General features: G+C 49.3%; 1 protein-coding gene and 1 long non-coding RNA gene across 3 annotated transcripts in view; one reads left to right on the top strand and one right to left on the bottom strand.

Moving 5' to 3' along the window:
- Positions 1–8,559, bottom strand: part of SLC1A2 (solute carrier family 1 member 2) — a 152,158-nt gene extending 143,599 nt beyond the window's left edge. The window contains exon 1 of one of the 2 annotated variants that reach the window (XM_041773751.1): positions 8,351–8,559. In XM_041773751.1, coding sequence (XP_041629685.1) covers positions 8,351–8,367 — 17 coding nt within the window. In that variant the 5' untranslated portion in view covers positions 8,368–8,559. Of the gene's footprint in view, positions 1–2,558; positions 2,670–8,350 lie in introns of those variants that run through there. The other variant, XM_041773753.1, reaches the window with a different exon arrangement.
- LOC121501575 lies at positions 3,907–6,727 on the top strand. The gene is made up of 2 exons (XR_005990640.1): positions 3,907–4,043; positions 6,271–6,727. It is a non-coding gene; the product is annotated as an uncharacterized LOC121501575 (long non-coding RNA).
- Positions 8,560–24,649: the final 16,090 nt, after the last annotated feature.

The raw sequence follows: 24,649 nt of genomic DNA, 5'->3' as shown, positions 1-24,649 counted from the left end.
CTGTCTCTGGGGGCTGCGGGGGGCACCGCTAAACCTGGGTAACGTGATCCCTACTCATTCTCCCCATCCTTTCCCCCCAACCACATATTCTTTTAAGGTACAGTATTTTATTCCAGATAATAGCTTTGTGGAGGCCTGGATATTCAGACCGAAGGCAACTGTACCCATTATTCGATTATCTCTCAAATGTTTGAATTTGGAGTCACTAACGGATGCTGTGGTGTGCCGCCGAGATTCCCATACTTGCACCCTCAGGATTGTAAGATTTATTTCCACAGCTGCTGGCAGTGCTGCTAAGTGACAGTTACCGACTATAGCACCCTCTACAGCCTTTCCCCTGGCCCTACAGTATTCACCCGGGGCCATGCCCACTGCGCAAGCACAGCCCAGATTCGGTGACTGGTTGGTGCAGTGGTAGAAAGATCACTCTGAAGAAACATCCCTGCACCGGAGCTTCCTGTGGGATGGGCTGAGTCGTTTGATGCGACTGTTTCAATTTCTCCCTCGGACCACCCTTGCTTCTTTCCCTCTTCCACAAGGATTTATGCTGACAGCTCCCCTCAATAAACTCCATGAACACAAGTCTCCACCTCACAGCACTCCCCAGACCAACCAGCAGCAAACCCAATGTATCAATGTCTTGAAAAGAATTCAAATTTGAATATTCTCAGACTAATAGATAAACTTCTACAAATGATTAGTTCTTCATCTGAAATGTGAGCAATTAATCACAATCAAAAAATCGATGATCCCTTCAGAGCTTCTATTCTATGACGATTTTACTAATGTCTCCTGATTGATGACTTTGAATCCCAGAGAAACACCAGGGAAATAGATTCAGTCTATAATTCCATTACTCTCTAATGCCATTCCTAGAAATTAGTCCCAACTTCATTTTTGACACTTTTCCCAGACCATATGTTGCATCTAAAGATAAAAAATAATAACTAAACCCATTCCCCAGGGACCATGAGTCTCCTCCAAGTGTCTGCGATGAGTATTGTCAGCTGATATCCATCCATTTCACCTCTAGACAAGCTTATCTAATTGTGCTTTGTTCATGTTGACTTCTATCCACTTTCCTAACAAAGCTGGTTATCAGATCACAACTGCTCTTTTAAGTAAAGACTGAGATAAAAACAAAAATACAATTTGGTCTGCAGCAGTTGGCTTGGCCTGATGCCTAACAGAAAAGAATACTTTCCTTGCTTTATCTGTCTTCTTTTACCCTATCTCCCTTCGTGCACTAACCTGCTTCTTCTATTTGAAATTCTACAGTTTGATGTCTACAAGCTGGGGTCTGATCATTGTTCTCAGTCGCCTAAACTTATTCCCTCTTTTTTTTTTTTAATGGTGGCATCTTCTTTAATGCCACATCTCCATTCAAAGATAAGTTAACTTCTCTGTAATCACTGCCATCCTTCCTATACATTGTCTCTTAAATTCTTCATCATCTCTTCTTGCAAGCACACTTTGCTATCTTGTTCCCTTTGACCAAAATGATTGGAGACACCCACTGGAGCTAAAACAAACAAACAAACATAAGGAGGGACTGTGAAATTTTAAGGAAATGTGAATTAACTGCAAAATGTGGATACTTTGAAACTCAGCAGAATTAGATTTAAAAATAAAAGGCACCTGATAACAGCATAAAATCAAAATTTCTCAAGCTTCAATTTCTCCATCTGTAAAATGAGCATAAGATTCCATAGAATGTAATGAAAACATATTATATCATATATATAATGATATAATAATACATAATTATATATATCATTATATCATATGTATCATTATATATATGCATATGTATATGCGTATATATATGCAGCCAGACAGACTTGGAATACATTCAAATGAATGGTCCCATTTTTATTTGTTTATGGTGGTATCTATGAACATTGTCGATACATGACAATTGTCTCACAAATACCAAATGACATATTTGGGGGAGACATTCTTTTTTTCAATGAAAAAACAATGGAATGCTGTGGGAATTGGAATCCTTAAGAAGCCAAGGGCTTCCAAAGGAGTCAAACCACCAGTGCAGACATCTACTGCCACCTATTGAGTGATCAGCAAACTGCGCTTAAAACACAGCACTATGACCTCTGAAAAAATGTCTCCTCAATTTAAAAGGCAACTCTAATTCATCACTGTTTGCATATGTTACAAAAAAAAAAACAATGACAACATCAGCCCTAATCAGCCCTAACTCCTAAAAGGGCAGGGTAATAGCTGTTTTAAGAAAGTGGGTAAGTGAAATCACAACCCTAAACCGCTATAGTTGGAATCATACAGGAAAGGATAAATGCCAGGGCCATAAAATACTCAGCTACCTCTGCCACTAAGAAGCACATGCCCCAGGTTCGGGGTTCCAAAGGATGGGACCCACGCGGTCATGCCCTGGTGGTTTCTGGATAAGACTGCGTTATTGCCATCCTGACAACCAATAATTACAAAAGAGCTCATCATTAAGAACAACCCAGAGCAAAGTTAAAGGAACTAATAAGAAGGTAGCGGTTAAAGAGTTAGCAAGAAAAAGTTACTGGAATTACCTTGTGTAGAGATGGGGTTTTGAAGAACTCTGCCGATTTGCAAGCACTGGGCAGTGGCACACCGTGAGAGGCCAGAACTCAAACTCATTGTCTCAAAGGCTGCCTTAGAGAGGTAAAGGGTCAAGCAGGCCACATGCACTCGGAGTCTCAGAAAAGACTGTGCCCAATCTGAAGGCGTAGGCCCTATCTCAGAGAACAGCCACTTGGCCCCAGCTGACCTCAACCATGTGGAACCAAGCAGTGTCATCCAATAAGGTTAGGACCGAGGGTGCCAGCGCCAGGCTGCCTGGGTTTACAGCTTGTCTTTGCCACTCGCAAACTGCGAAACCTTGGGCAAGTTACTTAATCTTTCTATGCCTCAGTTTCCACACCTATAAAATGGAGCTAATAATAGTCCTGGTGCCTCACACTGCTGCGGGGATTAAATAAGTTAATACATAGAGAGCGCTTAAAACAATGCAGGGCTGTGATCACTCAATCCATTGTACCAAGACAAAAGGACAGATGCTTTGCCATCAGATTTCCCGATGTTTCCGAGAAGCCAGAATCAGGATTCCTTTTTTACGTGGAACAGGTGTACAGGCAAATCATCCTAACGTTTTCAAAATCCCATGTAAGCCAAAACACACTTGCCTGCGGGCTGCATACAGGCCACAGCGGTCCAGTACCTCGTCCCGTGCTGCGGGAACGGCCGCGCCTGGGATGCAGATCAGCCTGAGACCCACTTCCAGCCTTGCCACCGCCTCTGTGATCCCGAGAGCACAGGGCCTGGGGACCCGGGATGTCGGGAGCACACGAGAAAGTCCCATGCTACATTATGAAGAGCAAGTGACACAGATGGCACCCCTGACCAAATGTAACAGAAGAAAGTCCTCTCGGTGATTTAAATGACGCCTCTAATAGACAGGGATGTGCGGGAGGGGAAACGTCGCCCTCCTGGTCTCCAGGGATGTCATTTGAGGTCTTTAACAAGTACCATCGTGTATCCTAGAGGGAGCCCAAACTGACACAGGCCAAGTCCAGCCACCGAAATAGAGCTCATTCCCTTCATCCCATTTTAAAGGACGACCCTTGCTCCGCTCATCCTTAATCCAAAGTAGCTACCAAGATTGCCAAAAACACCAGGGGGCGGCTCAGCAGACAGCTGTCGCATCTGCTCGCCTGCGTAGAAAATTAAATAAATACATCGATGAAAGATAAGTAAATAAATATCTACACTGTTGAAAAACAACCATCTGGGGGCGGGTAGTGGCGGGGGGAGGGGGGCAAAGCACTAAGAAAATGAGTTATTCTTTGGAAGAGTTTAAGGATCTTCCCTTTTCCCCATTTGCCTTTGATACCGCTGGCCCATTGTCTGCCCTGCCATCGTCTGAAGCCAACCAGACAGATTTATAACGAGATGCGAGTCCTTTTCTACTCTACTGACAAATACGCGGCCCATCTGCCTCCAATCAATGGTGGAGCACGTGGAGATGGAGCAATGAGGTATTTTTAAACACTCCTTTAAAGAATTCATTCCAAGGACTTGGCACTTGGTGCCTTGCGGGGTGAGGGGTGGGCGGGGGGTGGGGGAGCAAGCACAGGATCCGATAAATAAAGAGATTTGCCCTAATCTGGATTCTAAAACCCTTGCTATGAAGCATCCTGCTTGCCCCCAACAAGCTGTTAAGAGCATGTAGAGAAGTCAGCAAGCAAGGCAGTCTATAGCAATTGTTAGATTTTTCTTTTTCAGACTTCAAGGGAAAGTTCTTAAAACGCAAGCAAAACTAAAATTTTGTCTTCCGAGTGACACTTTGGCCCACTACTGCTAGGTTTTAATTACTGGCGTCTTTATTTGATTAAAATAATCATAGCAGGTCATTGAAACGAAGAGTAGATTCAGTGAGTTCGGAGGGACCAGCCAGTCCCACGGGGGGTAAAATCAGCATGGAAAACAATTTAGTTTGCCTCTAAATGGGGGAAAACCAGACATCTGGGCATTGGTGATACAGTCATAGAGGAGGGTAGGGAGGGGGATTTTATATTGAAATCAACCCGTGTTGAGCTTCAAACTGTGTAAAGCTTTGCAATCCTGGGTCTGTAGGATTTATGGCACAATGACCCAGAAATTTCACACTTAGCTGCTAAATATTGCTGGTTTCTGCAACCGCAGCACTATCACTTAAAGACTTTCCCTTGTCTGACATTTCCCTTAAACTCGAAGCGAAAGGAGACAGCACCTAATCACGTTGTATAAAAGAGCAAAAGAAGTAGCCATTGATACCGACGGGCAGACCTGTTTTTTGGTTTTTAACACGCTGGCTCTTCCACTTCGTTCGGTGGAAATCCAGTTTCATCTGGAATTTGAAATTGTTTCTTGTTAGAGTTGAGCTTCCAGTCACTCCCAAGAGGCCGTCTTAGTAAACATGAAGTGGCTTTTTCATAATTCCATTATTATCTATTTTACCCAAGGAGGCTGATTTTTAGATTCTTCAAAATGAGAAATGGAGATGGCAGCAGAGCCCGAGGCAGGCAATCTGCAAACCCCTCTGGACCCCAAACCCCACGCCCCCCACTCAGTCTACTCCATGTGAGCTCTTCCTCCCACTGCCCTCAACCTTATTCCCGAGGGTAGCAGGGAGAAGGCAATCGTTATGTTTTGCTTTTGTTTGCTTGAAATAATAAATCCAGAGGTCTCCCTTGCCAGGGTTTTTCTGCTGTCAGCAGTTTTCTGTTTCATTTGCTTTCTTAGTCACACTGAAATCCAAGCCCTTGTGGTTGGCTTTCGCCCTGACCCCTTGGCTCCTGGGAACTGATCAGAAGACGGATCGCTGTGGGTTCCTGACAAACACGGAGACTTAGCAGTCTTTCACGCCCCACACCCCCCAGAACATATTTCTAAAACATCCACCTCTACATCATCTAGGCGCTCCAATATAACTCGGTCCCTCACTGCCTGCCACCAACTACTTATAACCTCTTTCCAATTTGGGTCAGGGACCTAAAACCGTAGCTCTAGCCACCTCTGGGGAGCCAGAAAAAAAAAAAGTGCTCAACTATCAAATTAGACATTGCCTTGCAAAAAGAATATCTCTCGGGGCCTGGGAACTACCAAAGAGTCCACTGTTGACTTTTACGGAAACTGGATACTAATAATCCCAATTCCAAATAATCAAAAACCTCAAATAAGCAAACCGCCTTTGAGTATCCTTTGGAAAGGTGATGACCAAGTGCAGAGGCTGACAAGAATATTCCAAAAGGCAATTTGCAACATGTGTAGGCCAAAGGTTTGAGAGAAAAACAGTAATCGCCCGCGCTAGACGTGCCTAGTATACTCTTCAATGATAACTGACACTTCCAGATGCTAACCCCAAAGTTCTGCCGAATGCTGGACTCTTCCTGGGAAGACGACATTATATTCCACGCCATTTTATTCCTAAAGTCCGTTTTCATTGGACCGCCTACTTCACAGACATTGGAAGAATCAAATGTGCTGATATACACAAATGGGCTTTGCAAGCGGGGTGCTAAACAAACATAAGATGTCACTATTGCTTCCACTTGGTAATCGGCATATGTAGTTGACAGTAACTATCTCACCAAAGGAATGGTAACCAGATGGTCAGTCCACCACGCTCTCCCATTTCCAAACGTTCTCGATCAAACAGAGTTGAACCGAAAATACAGGTATTGAAAACATCTAACTGTATTGCTATTTTTGCTTCCTTCTCAGCAATGTGTTTCAAAGAAACAGCTCCAACATTGGTGGGACGCAAAAGCTAACAAAGGCAACTCGCCTGAGGATTCTCCGTGAACTTCTGTTGATAAGGCACATTAATCAAAGATGTCAGAAGAGGCAAGAGAATCTCACCAAGCCATATGGACAGTTTGCTAATCAAAGTCGTCAACTGGAGCCGGCCTTCTAAAAGCCAGCTCTCAGACTATTTATGTGCTTATATCCCCGAAGAGTGCCTTCCCTGTGAGGTCTACCCAGGTACTCAGTAAATGCTTCTGGAAGAAAGGAAGAGACGAAGACCAGGGCTTCAGAAAATGTCACCTGCTCATCAGCTACTGTTCTTAAATATTAATGGGTCATAGATCTTTCTATATGTTGCCCGGCCTTTCAGTTTTTTTCAGTTCTTTCATCTCCTAAATACAACGGGGTTTTCTAGCCTATCTTTTCTTAACTATGCACAGTGCACAAATATGGCATTAATTGACGGTGAATCTTAAAAACACTGAAAATCATTTCTGCTCTGTCCTAATGTCAGATCATTGCACAGTTCTCGTATCGGACAAAGGTGAGATACACTCTCTGGGGGGCTTTGTTGTTGACTTACCTTTTCCCTCCACCCTCTGGCTAACAAAATAAGGAGTGAGTTGTGTGCAGGATTTGAAAGACAACCATCATCCACCTCTTTTACAGATGCCCTTACAAGCAGGGGTTAAGTCTAGAAGGGCCCCCAAAGGCAGCCAGAGATGCCTTTATATCTTTTCTAATATGAAAGACTGATTAAACAGTGCAAAGCTTTCATGCTGAGCCATATGGGCTCTTAATATTTAATTCTAGATCTCTGTTTTAGCACAAGGTACCACCCCACCCCCCGTACACACGTGTCTTCCTGAAGTATCTTTTTTGCAGAAACAATAATCAAAAAAGCCCACGCCGCTAAAATATTAGAATGAAAAGAGAGAAGAAATCTCAGGCTACCACAAGGTGCCAGGCTCCATCGGAAGGACTCTCGGGGACAGAAGAGGGATGAGTTCCTTCTCCTGAACACAGAGAGATGGTTTTAGAAATACCTTCCTTTTGTTGGGAGGCGGGAATCTAAAGATCTAACTTTGGAACACAGTTCGTTGCTCCCACTTAGAGAGCCTTCTCCCCCAAAACAAGCCGGAGAAATTGGTAAAATTTATTAGAAAGAGAAATCATGCAAAGTGCCGGCACCAAGGATTCTTCCCCAGTGCCCAGGGGAGCTGCTCTCCCTCCGGGCAACTTGGATCCAGTGACTTCTCGCAAGGGGCCAGTGCAATGTTGTGAATTCCCCGCAGAGCTGACCTCCCCGACACCAGTCCTTCGATCCCTAGTTCAGTTTCCACCAAGCCAGAAAAGTTTTCCCCATCCAGGGACGTTGTTCTGGGCCCTTCCTTAGAGGTGTGAGTGCTCCAGGGATCCTCTGGCCCCTTGCAGCCCCATCTCCCTCTTGCGAAGGGCCGGAGGCTGTCACTCGTCGCTGGGAACGTCCCCCCTGCAACTGCGGCCTCTGGAGGCCCGGGGAGGATTGCAGCAAAGCCGGGGGCAGGATGGGGAAGCCCGCGCTCCGCCCGCCGGCAGCTGGGGACCCCTGTGCCTCCCCCCGGAACTCACTTCTCTGCCCGCCTCCTCCCGGGAAGCACCCAAATCTCGCACCCGTGCCTGGAGCCGGCCGGGGAGATGCCACCGCCGTGCGAGGCCGAGGTGCGGCGGGCGCAGGCCGGGCGGGCTTCAGGGCCGCGCGCCCCCGCCCGCCCGCCCCGCCCCGCCCCGCCCGCCCCGGCGCGCCCCGGGCCCGGGTCCCGGCTGCCATCCCGGGCCGGTGCCCCCTCCCGGCCGCCGGCGCGGCCGCCGCTGCTGCCCCTCGGAGGTACCCGGGAGGCGTCTCCCGTCGGGCTGGTCTTCACACCTGCGCCGGCCCCGCCGGCTCGCACAGCCTCGTCCGCCTCCCGCACCCTCGCGGCTTCGGCGGCTGGCGCGGCCCGGCGGCGCCACCCCGTCCCCTCCCTCGGCGGCCGGCGGGCCCCCCCTGCCCGGGGTCGCAGGGGAGCCCCCTCACCCTTCGGAGGACGCCATGGCCTGGGGAACGCCCCTCCTGCGGGGCTCGGTCCGGCGGCGGCGGCGGCGGCGGCGGCGGCGGCGCGGGGCGAGCGGGCGCGGCGGGAGCGCAGGCGGGCTGCGGCGCGCGCTATTTAAGGGGGAGCGTCTCCCCGCCCCCGCCCCTCGCGGGGAGCCCTGGAGCGCCGCGGCCCGCGCGGGAGGCTCCGGCGGGCGCTCAGCCGCGGCTCGGCTCTCCTCCGCGCACCGCGGGGCGCACGGCGGGGCGCTCGGGGCCGCGGGCGGGGCCGCGAGGGGGGGCGAGGGGGGGCGAGCCGGCGCCGCCCCCGGGCCGCCGGGCCGCCGCCGCCACCGCCACCTGCGCGTGCAGCGGGGCTGGGGGCTGGGGGCGCGGCGGGCGGCGGGCGGCGGGCGGCGGGCGGCGGGCGGCGGGCGGCGGGGGAGGCCGCGGGGGAGGCCGCGGGGCGCGGGGGCGTGTGTGCGTGCGCGTGTGCGCCGTGTGCGCGGGGGGAGGGACGGCCCGGGCCGGCCCCGCCGCCGCCGGGGATCTGCGGGCGATCCCTCTCTATTTCCGTCCGCGGCTGACATCACCCGCGCCGCCGCCTCGGGAGACTCCTTTAACGGCCGCCCCCTCGGCCCCCCGCACCCCGCGCCCCGCGCCCCGCGCCGCTGCACCCCGCACCTCCCCCATCCCGCCGCGGCCTCTCGCCATCAACCAGCCAAATAAGAAGCGAGGCCCCGCAGGTGGCCGCGGAGGCCCGGGCAGCCCGTGGCAGGAGCCCAGCATCTCGGGAGCCGCTATTGTTCCCCTCCAGCCCGCGTGGCCCCGGGCCACCCCGCGCCACCCGCGCCACCCCGCGCCGGGCGAAGCGCGGGCCGGGGCGCCGAGACCTGGGACGCCCCTCGGTCCTCGCCTCCCCCGGGGCCCCGCGCCCCTCCCCTCGCTCCTCGGCACCCGGGCTCCCGCGGGCTCACCCTGGCAGGCGGCACGCCCGCCCCTCCACCCCGCCACCCCCGCCACCCCGCCACCCCGCCACCCCGCCACCCCACCACCCCTCCACCCCTCCACCCCTCCACCCCTCCACCACCCCTCCACCCCTCCACCCCTCCACCCCGCCTCCCCGCCACCACCCCTCCACCCCACCACCCCACCACCCCTCCACCCCTCCACCCCACCTCCACCCCACCACCCCACCACCCCTCCACCCCTCCACCCCTCCACCCCGCCTCCCCGCCACCCCGCCACCCCTCCACCACCCCTCCACCCCTCCACCCCTCCACCCCTCCACCCCCTCCACCCCTCCACCCCTCCACCCCACCACCCCACCACCCCACCACCCTCCACCCCTCCACCACCCCTCCACCACCCCGCCACCCCCGCCACCCCGCCACCCCACCACCCCCCCCCACCACCCCTCCACCCCTCCACCCACCCCTCCACCCCTCCACCCCTCCACCCCTCCACCCCTCCACCCCCCACCCCTCACCCCTCCACCCCTCCACCCCACCACCCCACCACCCCACCACCCCTCCACCCCTCCACCACCCCTCCACCACCCCGCCACCCCGCCACCCCACCACCCCACCACCCCTCCACCCCTCCACCACCCCTCCACCCCTCCACCCCTCCACCCCTCCACCCCACCACCCCTTCACCCCTCCACCCCACCACCCCCACCACCCCACCACCCCTCCACCCCTCCACCACCCCTCCACCACCCCGCCACCCCGCCACCCCACCACCCCACCACCCCTCCACCCCGCCACCCCACCACCCCACCACCCCACCACCCCTCCACCCCTCCACCACCCCTCCACCCCTCCACCCCACCACCCCACCACCCCACCACCCCTCCACCCCACCACCCGCGCCCCGGGTGCCCCCAGCTGCGCGCCCTCCCCCGCCGCCGCGGCCCGAATAAATCTCTGGCCTTCAATTATTCATCTGGATTAATATTAATGCAGCTCCCAGGGGGCGGGCGGGCTGCTCGGGAGGCCGTTTTTTTTTTTTGTTTTTTTTTTTTTTTAAGCCTTGGAGGTTGGCCCCGGGGGCGCTGGCTGGCCAGCCTCGGGGAGACTGCCGGGGCTGGCGGCGGGGGCCGCGTCTCCACCGCTCCCGCCCGCCTCCGGCCTCGGAGCCCCGGGGGCGGCGCGCCCAGACAGATGGGCTCCGGCGGGGGAGGGTCGGAGCCTCCCCGCCGGCTTTGCATAATAATGACGAAATCCGCGCAGATTTTATTATCTTCGGGACACAGCAGACACCTACAGCTCCGCCACCTGCTGGACGCTGCGACTGGCGGGGGCCCGGGGCGGGGGGGGGGGGGGACCTCACTTGCTTGGTCTGGAAAATGGGACCGAGGATAATAACCCCCCGTGCAGGCCCGCGGCGAGGACCCGACAAGGCTCCGCAGACCGACACCTGCAGGTGCAAGCGCGCCCGGGAGGCGTCCCAGCTGGTGCTGGGGACCTGCCGGGCTCCCCGGGGCGGGCGGGGTCACGAACCCCAGGTCCTAGGCGCGTGGGCTCCTGCGGCCTCCCCGGGTGAATGCCCCCGGGGCCGCGCCCACCCCTGTCCGACGCCGCAGTGCGCGGGCCACCTGGGGTCTCCGGGGCCTCATCCCCCCCACGGGGCGGCACCACCTGCAGGGGCGTAACCGAGGAGGGGGGCAGATTCCTCAACCTGCCCCCCTCCCGTGGGCAGCCTGGGGGTGACATTCCCAGCCTCCCAGGGCTAGGAGAACTAAACATGTAAAAGATATGCAAAGCGCTTTAAAGTCTGGCACCCTGTAAAGCCCTCAAAAATCGGTCCCTTAAATCCGAGGGTCCCCAGAGGATGGTGTCTAGAGCACCCAACCCAAGGACGAATAGGCACACGAGAGAAACAACACGAAGAAGAGAAAAGAACTAAATGGAAGTTAAATAGCTAAATCTCTGCTCACCTCCTCCCTTCACGCCCCTCCTCCCAATACCTGAGTCCAAACATCTTCCCCCATCCCTACCTTACCTGGTGGGTCCTTCGCTCACCTGGCCTCCCGTGTGCCCCCTGAGGTCAACCACCCAGATCTAGATCTTCATCAGCCTAGGACCCTTTACTTATCAACCCTTCTAATTTTGCGTTTTCTTTTTAAAATTGTAGCTATCAGATTAATGTATTAATCTGCATTAAATTAAGGCAATCTGGCACATGCATTTAAAAATAATTTGCAGGTGAAAAACCACCTTCTTGCGCTTTCCTGGTATGTTGGCCACTGCCTTCCCCTTAGCCCTACTGAGGGTAGACGTGTGGTTTTGTATCTAAAGCTATCAGGCTGTGAACATTTACACTCTTGTTTCTCTTTACAATTTAGGAATTTGGGATGCTTGGGTGGCTCAGTGGTTGAGCGTCTGCCTTTGGCTCAGGACGTGATCCCAGGATCCTGGGATCGAGTCCTGCATCGGGCTCCCTGCACAGAGCCTGCTTCTCCCTCTGCTTGTGTCTCTGCCTCTTTCTGTGTGTCTCTCATGAATAAAGAAATAAAAAATATTTTTTCAAGAAAATTAGGGATTTTACTTCCCTTTCTGCTGAGGTGGCAGTTGGAGAACAAAGCCAGGGGAATCTATCCCAGGCCTAGATATTAATGATCCCAGCAGCACTACAACACCCCTCTCAAGAGGAGTGTGAATGAACTCCTTCATCATAATCCCTCCCTATCTGCACACAGGCATGGAGAGCCGAGGGGCACCATTCATTAGCACTCACCGCCAAGGGCAAGGCACCTGGTGGCACATAAACACAGAGTAAATAAAAGGACAGAGAAATAGGGATGAAGTTGGTTTCATTCTTTAAACCATCTGATGAAAAAATACTCTTAGGGCATTAATGCAAAGTGAGACAAGTCAGACACAGAAAAACAAATACTCTATGATATCATTTATATGTGGAATCTAAAAAAGCAGAATTCATATAAAACAAAGTAGAATGGCAGTCACCAGGGGCTATTGGGTGAGGGAGTCAGGAAGATGTTATTTGAGGGTAGGGACCTGCAACTAGAAGGTAAATAGCCTGGCGATCTAATGCACAGCAACGTGATTATAGCAATAATACTGTATTTTAAATTCAAAGTTGCTAAGAGACTAGGTATAAATTGTTCCCACCACAAAAAAGGAAATGATAATTAGGTGACACGATAGAGGTGTTAGCTAAGGCTATGGTGGTAATCATCCTACAATATGGAAATGTAGCAAATCAACACGTTGTACACCTTCCTTAAAGGTACACAGTGTTATATGTCAATTATATCTCAATAAAAATAAACTTTTAAAAATCCTATGTGTTTTCGGTGTTGAGGGCCTAAGAGAAAAATCAAGCATGGCCAGATTAGACGGGAGAAGTGGTCCCACCTTCTCTATAAGTTACCGGGTTTGGGAATAACCGGGTTTGGGAACACTGACATCCCATCCTACACTTGAGACCCATTTGCATTCAGCTGCTCTTGGAGATAAGGCCTATTAAATCATGTAGGATATGCCACAGACAACTCTGATAATATCATTAGCTAGGAGGAACGAACCCTCTTTCCTCACACTGGAGAGCCCCTACCAACATTCCCACCAGGTCTTCAATTTTAAAGCAAACTGGAACCATGCTTTTCAACACTGGCTGCCCATGAGAATGCACTGAGAGCTCTTTAGAAAACAACCACACTCAGGCTACCGGCCAGAGATTTGGGTTCCGTCAGCCTGCAGCGGGATCTTACCCGGTTTTTTTCAAAAGCTTCCCCACGTGATTGACTCTACTGTACAGGCAACCTCAGGAACCCACTGGACTGGAGATGGGTCAACAAAATGGTGCCCAGAAGTAGTTGGAATTAATTGGTGTTTTAGCCTTTGGAGAGACAAAACTAAGGAAGACATGATACAAGGCTGACCGTCCTCACTTCACCTACAGGGAATTAAAAAAAAAAATCCATCCAGGCAGACACAGAGCTGTCAAGGGACCCTGGAGGAGCCACTGTACCACGCTGCGTCAGTGCTGGATGAGAACCCGGCTCTGGGTCAGGCCCACCTGCACTGGATCCTGCCCTGAACCCACTTTAGACTTGCGCGTTGCCTCACCCTGGGCACTTGAGATTCTCAGCTTCCCCATCTAAAACCTAAAGAACATACTAATACCCACCTCAGGACTGGTGGAAAGATTAAATGGGATTGTAACATGTGGGAAATGCTTAGTCCTAAGCCTGGCACGTCCTGAGCGCTCAGTAGAGGGTCAGCCTACACCCAAGGGAGCGGCGGTACGTGCAGCTGACCACTGACGTCACTGGAAAGCCTCGCCTCTGCCAAGCCACCTGAAGTAGGATCCCGTACATTCCTCTATCTCACAACAAATGGCAAGGCTCCTGGCCAGCAGCATGAAGTAGCTAGAGACTTGCTAGAACAGAACAAAGTCAACCTTGCAAGCTAGCAGGAATACTTAAGAACTTTCTAGCATCTCTTTCTCCTCGAGGGCCTCCATGGTTATGGCCAAGGCAGAAGGGATGGGATGCTCTGGGGTTTGCACCTGCATTTTTCTTTCTCAGATCTAGCTCGAGGGTTCTCCAACTGAACGTGAATAAGAACGACTCTGGAGGGCTAAACAAAAAAGAATACAGTGTACCCTACCCTGATCTGTGACTAAAAGACTTGCAAAGTTAATTTTTTTTAAGATTTTATTTATTTATGATAGGCAGAGGGGGTGGGGGCGGGCAGAGACACAGGCAGAGGGAGAAGCAGGCTCCATGCAGGGAGCCCAACGCAGAACTCGATCCCGGGACTCCAGGATGAGGCCCTGGGCCAAAGGCAGGCGCTAAACCACTGAGCCACCCAGGGATCCCCGCAAAGTTAATTTTTACCTTCAGGGGTTTTGTTTCTTTTGCCTTATCAATTGTTTACTTAGGGTCTAACTCAAACTATGAGAAGTGACTTAACCACGGTTGAATCGAGGTAGTGTCTAGGGACTGCACAGTATTCGTGGTATTACCCTAACACTTGCTGTGTGTTCAGAGCACCACACTATGTCCAACCTCATTTGATCCCTTAAGTGACCTTCTACAGAAGCTAGTATTATTATTATTAACCCCATTTTACAGAGGAGAAAACTGAAGCCAACAGAGACTAAGGAATTTGCCCAATGTTACATAGATAGCAAGTGGTCGTATCAGTCAAGGTGTTAGCTAGAAAAAGGTGGCACATTCAAATTAAGTAAATTGTGTAGATTTTAATAAAGGAACCGCTTAGAAGGATATGAGAAGGGTGTAGGAAAACACCAAGGGATAGTGCAGATCTGCTGGGCTGGTGACCCTAGGGCACTCTGACCTGCCCTAATCCTGAAGGGAGGTTACTGGAATCTAGAGGAGAGTGCCATGTGCAGAGCAGGACCAGAGACCTTTTCTGCCACAGCAACCCACTGGAAGGGGGCCTGGGAATAACTAACTTGATTCCACTTCCCTCCTGTTCTTATCTCCCCTCTGGGACAACCTGTTGGCCGAAGCTGGAAGTTGGAAAGCACACTGATGCAACTCAGGGGTACTCCCCAGCCCCCCTGGGGAGCACAGCAGGATGGAGAAAGCTGAAGGATGGATCTCCGGGGCCAAGGGATGAAGCTGGGGTGGAGCCCCAGGATGTGAGCGTGGCCAATCTTCCCGCAGAACCTTACTTTTAACCTGTGTGCCATCTACGGTAATAACAATACCGTCGTTATTGGAACAGGCTGCCCCCCTGACATGCAGGGACCTCCCCACCCGGAGGATCTTCCAGCAGAAAAGTCTCAGCTAGAGCTTTTGCTAGAAAAGTCACCCGATGGCCTCAATGGTTCTAGTCCTAACTTCCATAATTTTCAACATTCTTCTCCAATCGTTATATCATTATTGGAACTTAGTTGCACCAAAGGAGGGGTAAAGACTCTCCCTTCTCCTCTAATGCTCTCCTAAGGGATGCATTTCCTGTCTTGGTTCTCTTTCAGATTGCTTGAGATTGGCTACTGCATCTCAATGTAGGGTGAGGGGTGGGGGTGGGGGGCTCCAAATATAGAAAAGAAAAAAAATTCTATGCCATTTTCCCATAAAAGGCTGTTAAATAAGCCCATTCCCTCTCATGATGACAACAGAGGAGAAATGTTTCGATGTTCAAAGTTTATCAGGAGAAAAGTGACCTAGAGAGAAAAATAGCAGCCAAGTGACCCAAGGGTTGCCCCCTATGAAAGGGACTGCCATTTAGTAATGTCTGAGAAATCTAAATTCGACTTCTGTCCCCTGAATGCAGCAACCATTTCATCAGACATGCTCTGAAAGATGATTGATGCTCCCCAGAATTTAGGAATGACAAAACCACCCACCACCAGCTCATTCAGGGAGACATTGCCCATTACGGTGCTTTGCAAAATCAGAACCACCCAGCAAACAAATTTGTCTTTTCAGTTTCCATACGGTTGTTCTGGTAAAGCACCCGTGGGTGCTGAGTCGAGCGGGCCTGTGTTCAAAGCCCAGCTCCTCCCCACATGGCATTAAGTGGGCCACATAAGCCCTTGGACACTGAGCTCCCTCCCTCACCTCCAAAATGGAAACCATTCTTGCAACTGAAAAAATTACATCTATAAAGCAGATGTCACACACTAAATGAACACAGTTTGCCCCCATGGCTTCCTAAATAGCCAAGGAATCATAAGCTGCACGTCTGGATCCATCTTTTAAAACTTTGGCCTGATTATTGGGGTGCCTGGGTGGCTCAGTCAGTTAAGCATCTGACTTCGGCTCAGGTCATGATCTTGGGGTCCTGGGATCAAGCCCCATGCCATGTACAGCTCTGGGCTCTCTGTTCCGGTTCTCGGTTCGGGGTTCCAGGTTCTGGGCTCTGGGCTCAGTGGGGAATCTGCTTGTCCCTCCCCCTCTCCCTTTGCCCCTTTCCCTGCTCATGCTCTCTCTCTCCCTTTCTCTCTCTCAAATAAATAAATCTTAGAAAGAAAAAAAAAACAGCTTTGGCCTGATAGTTAAGACTCCAGGCTAGACACCTTTACTTTAGGTTAGGGTTTTTTTTTTACTTTTTTATTTTTTACAGATTTTATTTATTTATTTTAGAGAGGAGAAATAAAATGTGAGCAGAGAGGAGGCTGAGGAAGAGGGAGAGGGAAAGGGAGAGAATCGCAAGCAAACTCCGTGCTGAGCACAGAGCCTGTTGTAGGGCTTGATCTCACACCCCTGAGATCATGACTGGAGACAAAACCACGAGTCAGAGAAATCAAGACTCAGACTGAGCCACCCAGATGCCCCAAAGGTTTTTTTGTTTTGTTTTGTTTAGTTTTTTTCTCCAAAGTTTTTTTTTTTTTTTTTTAAAGAAGAAATAAAGCAGAGGAGATGCTGGGGGGCCCTTTCATCCAATTAACAGGAGTTAACAGCTAATTTTTCAAATATGTGAGCTCTTTTTAGGATGAATGAAAATTCTTGTATAATGCTCCCATTTTAGGGGAAAGAGTATTCTCAACAGCGTTGTCCCTGAAGCCCAGAGCATTAGAGAGAGAAACTAGAGAAGCCTGACAGGAAATTGAAAATGAAAAGGTTTTGGAAAGAGGAGAGAGCTTTCAGAGGTAACTGGTAGAAGGAGAATTTCCATATGGGAAAGAACGCCTCAGATGGGTGAATTAAGAATGCTGAGGTGGGGGCACCTGGGTGGCTCAGTGTCAGGTTAAGAGTCAGGCTCTTGGGGTCATGAGATCAAGCCCGGTGTCAGGCTCCGTGTTGAGCGTGGAACCTGCTTAAGATCCTCTCTCTCCTTCTCTCTCTGGCCCTCCCCTGCTCACTCACATGCTCATAAAAAGGGAAAAAAGTGCTGAGGGGGTCACAGCAGAAGCTAGAACACAGGCTTCAGAATTAGGCTGCCCTGGGGACCACCGGTCTGCTTGTAGAGCAGTGAGTTTCAAGTGGAGTCCATCACTTCTCTTGCCATTTTGAATGACCTTGAGTAAGTCCCTTAACTGTCTGGACAGAATGGGGTGGTAACCCCACGGCCCCAACACTGCCCCGCCCCTGGGCCTGGATGGGAACAGTGAGGTAGCCTCACATAAAGCACTTGGCACAGTTGCTGGCACAGGGCGATCGCTGCTTTGTCATGCCGGCCTCCTGGCTGAGGCTGCTCTCATCATCGGGAGCGGTAACAGTGGTGGCCCTTGGGACCCGGCAACACAGCACACAGCACAGCCGCCCATGACCCTGCCAGCAACTCTGTTTGCACCAGTGTGGTCACTGAAGAGGGAATAAAGGAAGTCCTCCCTCTCCCCGGGGTTGGGAGCCCCAAGAGGCATGTTGAGTTCATTCACTCTTTCCCCGTGAACACACATCAGCAGAAGAGGAGGGAGTTCTATTTTTACTCACCCTCTACGCTGATGAGAAAGAGATGTTACTTCACAGAAATCTCAATTCAGACAGAGAAGTTGGTCTAAATATAATCCATTCTTGAGGCACAAACCATCTCATTAAGTAGAGAGCTTGGGAAGACTAAACCGTGTGTTAGCTACACTTATTTCCTGATAAATTCTAATGGGAAAAGTGTGACTTCATTCCATTTACTGAGTACAGATGAAAGAGGAAAGGAGACAATGGGGGGAACATGAACTGTGGGCTCTTGGTATAGGGTTCCCGTATGTTGGCATTTTTTCCTATGACATGGCTTGAGGCTAAACGTCCAGGCTGGCACAGATTCTCTATGCCCACCATCAAAACCATAAAAATCTGAATTAGAGTGACTGTCTAGTTTAGTAACTTGATCCTATATAAAAGGGGAAGCACTTTCGGAGAGTGATTGCTGGTGTTTCCATTTCCACCTCCACCCCCCAGTTTCTTCTAATCATGGTGAAGAATGTCAGTTATACATATTGCCCTTTGTTCCGCTGGGACGTTACAATATTCCGCGGTGACATCTTTCTGCTGGGCAAAGAAGGGGAGCTGTTTGTCTTTGGGGTGATTTCTCTGCTTGACACCAACTCACCGTCGTTAAATGCGAAATGATTTGGCTAAAGGACTGAATCGGGGACCCAAGTCAGGCTCTCGTGACCTCAGAAAATCCAGTGATGGGATTTGTTCTATCTTCTCTATTCACCTCTCTAGGAAACACCATGATTATTCTGAGAGAGGCTTTATACCACGTCCAAAAAAAGTATTTTTCTTATAAAGTTATCTTCCTTTTTTTTTTTTTTTTTTTTTTTTTAATTAACTTTTATTGGTGTTTAATTTACCAACATACAGAAAAACACCCAGTGCTCATCCCGTCAAGTGTCCACCTCAGTGCCCGTCACCCATTCCCCTCCAACACCCGCCCTCCTCCCCTTCCACCACCCCTAGTTCGTTTCCCCGAGTTAGGAGTCTTTATGTTCTGTCTCCCTTCCTGATATTTCCCAACATTTCTTTTCCCTTCCTTTATATTCCCTTTCACTATTATTCATATTCCCCAAATGAATGAGAACATACACTGTTTGTCCTTCTCCGATTGACTTATTTCACTCAGCATAATACCCTCCAGTTCCATCCACGTTGAAGCAAATGGTGGGTATTTGTCGTTTCTAATTGCTGAGTAATATTCCATTGTATACATAAACCACATCTTCTTTATCCATTCATCTTTCGATGGACACCGAGGCTCCTTCCACAGTTTGGCTATTGTGGCCATTGCTGATAGAAACATCGGGGTGCAGGTGTCCCGACGTTTCATTGCATCTGAATCTTTGGGGTAAATCTCCAGCAGTGCAATTGCTGGGTCGTAGGGCAGGTCTATTTTTAACTCTTTGAGGAACCTCCACACAGTTTTCCAGAGTGGCTGCACCAGTTCACATTCCCACCAACAGTGTAAGAGGGTTCCCTTTTCTCCGCATCCTCTCCAACATTTGTTGTTTCCTGCCTTGTTAATTTTCCCCATTCTCACTGGTGTGAGGTGGTATCTCATTGTGGTTTTGATTTGTATTTCCCTGATGGCAAGTGATGCAGAGCATTTTCTTATGTGCATGTTGGCCATGTCCATGTCTTCCTCTGTGAGATTTCTCTTCATGTCTTTTGCCCATTTCATGATTGGATTGTTTGTTTCTTTGGTGTTGAGTTTAATAAGTTCTTTATAGATTTTGGAAACTAGCCCTTTATCTGATATGTCATTTGCAAATATCTTCTCCCATTCTGTAGGTTGTCTTTTAGTTTTGTTGACTGTATCCTTTGCTGTGCAAAAGCTTCTTATCTTGATGAAGTCCCAATAGTTCATTTTTGCTTTTGTTTCTTTTGCCTTCGTGGATGTATCTTGCAAGAAGTTACTGTGGCCAAGTTCAAAAAGGGTGTTGCCTGTGTTCTCCTCTAGGATTTTGATGGAATCTTGTCTCACATTTAGATCTCTCATCCATTTTGAGTTTATCTTTGTGTATGGTGAAAGAGAGTGGTCCAGTTTCATTCTTCTGCATGTGGATGTCCAATTTTCCCAGCACCATTTATTGAAGAGACTGTCTTTCTTCCAATGGATAGTATTTCCTCCTTTATCGAATATTAGATGGCCGTACATTTCAGGGTCCACTTCTGGGTTCTCTATTCTGTTCCATTGATCTATGTGTCTGTTTTTGTGCCAGTACCACACTGTCTTGATGACCACAGCTTTGTAATACAACCTGAAATCTGGCATTGTGATGCCCCCAGCTAAGGTTTTCTTTTTTAAAATTCCCCTGGCTATTCGGGGTCTTTTCTGATTCCACACAAATCTTAAAATAATTTGTTCTAACTCTCTGAAGAAAGTCCATGGTATTTTGATAGGGATTGCATTAAACGTATAAATTGCCCTGGGTAACATTGACATTTTTACAATATTAATTCTGCCAATCCATGAGCATGGAATCTTTTTCCATCTCTTTGTGTCTTCCTCAATTTCTTTCAGAAGTGTTCTATAGTTTTTAGGGTATAGATCTTTTACCTCTTTGGTTAGGTTTATTCCTAGGTATCTTATGCTTTTGGGTGCAATTGTAAATGGGATTGACTCCTTAATTTCTCTTTCTTCAGTCTCATTGTTAGTGTATAGAAATGCCATTGATTTCTGGGCATTGATTTTGTATCCTGCCACGCTACCAAATTGCTGTATGAGTTCTAGCAATCTGGGGATGGAGGCTTTTGGGTTTTTTATGTAGAGTATCATGTCATCGGCGAAGAGGGAGAGTTTGACTTCTTCTTTGCCAATTTGAATGCCTTTAATGTCTTTTTGTTGTCTGATTGCTGAGGCGAGGACTTCCAGAACTATGTTGAACAGCAGTGGTGAGAGTGGACATCCCTGTCTTGTTCCTGATCTTAGGGGAAAGGCTCCCAGTGCTTCCCCATTGAGAATGATATTTGCTGTGGGCTTTTCATAGATGGCTTTTAAGATGTCGAGGAAAGTTCCCTCTATCCCAACACTCTGAAGGGTTTTGATCAGGAATGGATGCTGTATTTTGTCAAATGCTTTCTCTGCATCTAATGAGAGTATCATATGGTTCTTGGTTTTTCTCTTGCTGATATGATGAATCACATTGATGGTTTTACGAGTGTTGAACCAGCCTTGTGTCCCAGGGATAAATCCTACTTGGTCATGGTGAATAATTTTCTTAATGTGTTGTTGGATCCTATTGGCTAGTATCTTGTTGAGAATTTTTGCATCCATGTTCATCAGGGATATTGGTCTGTAATTCTCCTTTTTGGTGGGGTCTTTGTCTGGTTTCGGAATTAAGGTGATGCTGGCCTCATAGAACGAATTTGGAAGTACTCCATCTCTTTCTATCTTTCCAAACAGCTTTAGTAGAATAGGTATGATTTCTTCTTTAAACGTTTGATAGAATTCCCCTGGGAAGCCATCTGGCCCTGGACTCTTGTGTCTTGGGAGGTTTTTGATGACTGCTTCAATTTCCTCCCTGGTTATTGGCCTGTTCAGGTTTTCTATTTCTTCCTGCTCCAGTTTTGGTAGTTTGTGGCTTTCCAGGAATGCGTCCATTTCTTCTAGATTTCCTAATTTATTGGCATACAGCTGTTCATAATATGTTTTTAAAATCGTTTGTATTTCCTTGGTGTTGGTAGTGATGTCCCCTTTCTCATTCATGATTTTATTAATTTGAGTCTTCTCTCTCTTCTTTTTAATAAGGTTGGCTAATGGTTTATCTATCTTATTAATTCTTTCAAAGAACCAACTCCTGGTTCTGTTGATCTGTTCCACAGTTCTTTTGGTCTCGATATCATTGAGTTCTGCTCGAATTTTAATTAACTCTCTTCTTCTGCTGGGGGTGGGGTCTATTTGTTGCTTTTTCTCTAGTTCCTTTATGTGTAAGGTGAGCTTTTGAATTTGAGATCTTTCCAGTTTTTGAATGTATGCTTGTATTGCGATGTATTTCCCCCTCAGGACTGCTTTTGCTGCATCCCAAAGATTTTGAACGGTTGTATCTTCATTTTCATTAGTTTCCATGAATCTTTTTAATTCTTCCTTAATTTCCTGGTTGACCTTTTCATCTTTTAGCAGGATGGTCCTTAACCTCCACGTGTTTGTGGTCCTTCCATATTTCTTGTTGTGATTAAGTTCTAATTTCAAGGCATTATGGTCTGAGAATATACAGGGGACTATCCCGATCTTTTGGTATCGGTTCAGACCCGATTTGTGACCCAGTATGTGGTCTATTCTGGAGAAAGTTCCATGTGCACTTGAGAAGAATGTGTATTCAGTTGAGTTTGGATGTAAAGTTCTGTAGATATCTGTGAAATCCATCTGGTCCAGTGTATCATTTAAAGCTCTCGTTTCTTTGGAGATATTGTGCTTAGAAGACCTATCCAGGGTAGAAAGAGCTAGATTGAAGTCACCAAGTATAAGTGTATTATTATCAAGGTATTTCTTGAGTTTGGTTATTAATTGGTTTAAATATTTGGCAGCTCCCACATTCTGGGCATATATATTGAGGATTGTTAAGTCCTCTTGTTGGATAGATCCTTTGAGTATGAGATAGTGTCCCTCTTCATCTCTCACTATAGTCTTCGGGGTAAATTTTAATTTATCTGATATAAGGATGGCAACCCCTGCTTTCTTTTGAGGACCATTTGAATGGTAAATGGTTCTCCAACCTTTTATTTTCAGGTTGTAGGTGTCCTGTCTAAAATGAGTCTCTTGTAGACAGCAAATAGATGGGTCCTGCTTTTTTATCCAGTCTGAAACCCTGCGCCTTTTGATGGGGTCATTAAGCCCGTTCACATTCAGAGTTACTATTGATAGATATGAGTTTAGTGTCATCATATCTATTCAGTCCTTGTTTTTGTGGATTGTTCCACTGAACTTCTTCTTAAAGGGGAATTTTAAGAGTCCCCCTTAAAATTTCTTGCAGAGCTGGTTTGGAGGTTACATATTCTTTCAGTTCCTGCCTGTCTTGGAAGCTCTTTATCTCTCCTTCCATTTTGAATGAAAGCCTTGCGGGGTAAAGTATTCTTGGTTGCATATTCTTTTCATTTAGGACCCTGAATATATCCTGCCAGCCCTTTCTGGCCTGCCAGGTCTCTGTGGAGAGGTCTGCTGTTACCCTAATATTCCTCCCCATAAAAGTCAGGGACTTTTTTTCTCTTGCTGCTTTAAGGATCTTCTCCTTATCTTTGGAATTTGCAAGCTTCACTATTAAATGTCGAGGTGTTGAACGGTTTTTGTTGATTTTAGGGGGGGATCTCTCTATTTCCTGGATCTGAATGCCTGTTTCCCTTCCCAGATTCGGAAAGTTTTCAGCTAGGATTTGTTCAAATACATATTCTGGCCCTCTGTCCCTTTCCACGCCCTCGGGAACCCCAATTAAACGTAGGTTTTTCTTCCTCAGGCTATCATTTATTTCCCTTAATCTATCCTCATGGTCTTTTAATTGCCTGTCTCTTTTTTCCTCAGTTTCCCTCTTTGCCATCAACTTGTCTTCTATGTCACTCACTCGTTCTTCCACCTCGTCAAGCCTCGTCGTTAGGACTTCTAGCTTGGATTGCATCTCATTTAATTGATTTTTAATTTCTGCCTGATTAGATCTAAATTCTGCAGTCATGAAGTCTCTTGAGTCCTTTATGGTTTTTTCTAGAGCCACCAGTAGCTGTAAAATAGTGTTTCTGAATTGGCTTTCTGACATTGAATTGTAATCCATATTTTGTAACTCTGTGGGAGAGTGGGCTGTTTCTGATTCTTTTTTTTGAGGGGTTTTCCTTCTAGTCATTTTGCTCAGTGCAGAGTGGCCAAAAACAAGTTGTATTGGGAAAAGGAGAAAAAGAGAGAGAAGGAAAGAAAAGAGAAAAAGAAAAAAGAGAAAGAAGAAAAAAATAGGGGAAAAAGAGAAGAAAAAGAAAGAAAAAGAAAGAAAGGAGAAAAAAGAAAAAAGGGGGGGTGGGGGAAGCAATCAGAAATCAAGAAGAAAGAGAGAAAAAAAAGCACAAAACAAAACAAAAAAAAAACAAAAAAAAAACAAAAACAAAAACAAAAAAACAAAAAACAAAAAAAACCACGGGGGAGTATCTTCCGATTCTGTGTAGTTTAAGTCCCTTGACTTCCCTTGGAACTGGTCCGTCTCGCTGGTCTTCTGGGGGAGGGGCCTGCTGTGCTGATTCTCAGGTGTTGGCACTTGGGGGAGCTGCTCTGCCCCTGCCTGGTGCAGGGCTCGGTGGGGGTTGTTGACCCCGTGAGGCCCCGGGAGGAAGCCACAGTGGCGGGGGCAGCTCTGGGACCCTGGATCCAGCCCCCGCAGTAGCTCCGGGGCTCTCCTTCTGCAGGGCCTGGGGGCTCCGGGGCGGGGCCGCTGATCTGCTCAGTTCCAGGCAGGAGCGTCCTTGCTGTCCTGGGCCCTCCCGGCCTCTGCCTGTCCCGGGGGAGGCCGGATCCTGGGCTGTGTCCCGGCGCCCTGTGCTCCGGGGCCTGCGCTGTTGGATTCGCGCTCCCGGCGGTGCAGCCCCCTCCGCGGAGCCGCCGCCCGAGCCCCTCTGAGCTGTTCCCGGAGCCGCGCAGCCCCCTCCGCGCGGAGCTTCTTCCTCTGCGCGAGCCGCCGCCGCTGAGCTGTTCCCGGAGCCGCGCAGCCCCCCTCCGCGGAGCCGCGCCCGAGCCCCTCCGAGCTGTTCCCGGAGCCGCGCCGCCCCCTCCGCGCGGAGCTTCTTCCTCCGCCCGAGCCGCCGCCGCTGAGCTGTTCCCGGAGCCGCGCAGCCCCCTCGCGGAGCCGCCGCCCGAGCCCCTCCGAGCTGTTCCCGGAGCCGCGCAGCCCCTGTTCCCGGAGCCGCGCAGCCCCCTCCGCGGAGCCGCCGCCCGAGCCCTCCGAGCTGTT

The sequence above is a fragment of the Vulpes lagopus genome, chromosome 11 (assembly GCF_018345385.1).
Source record: "Vulpes lagopus strain Blue_001 chromosome 11, ASM1834538v1, whole genome shotgun sequence".
Taxonomy (NCBI): Eukaryota; Metazoa; Chordata; class Mammalia; order Carnivora; family Canidae; genus Vulpes; species Vulpes lagopus.
The sequence above is the reverse complement of the archived record's forward strand: the minus strand, read 5'-3'. Positions and strand labels throughout refer to the sequence as shown.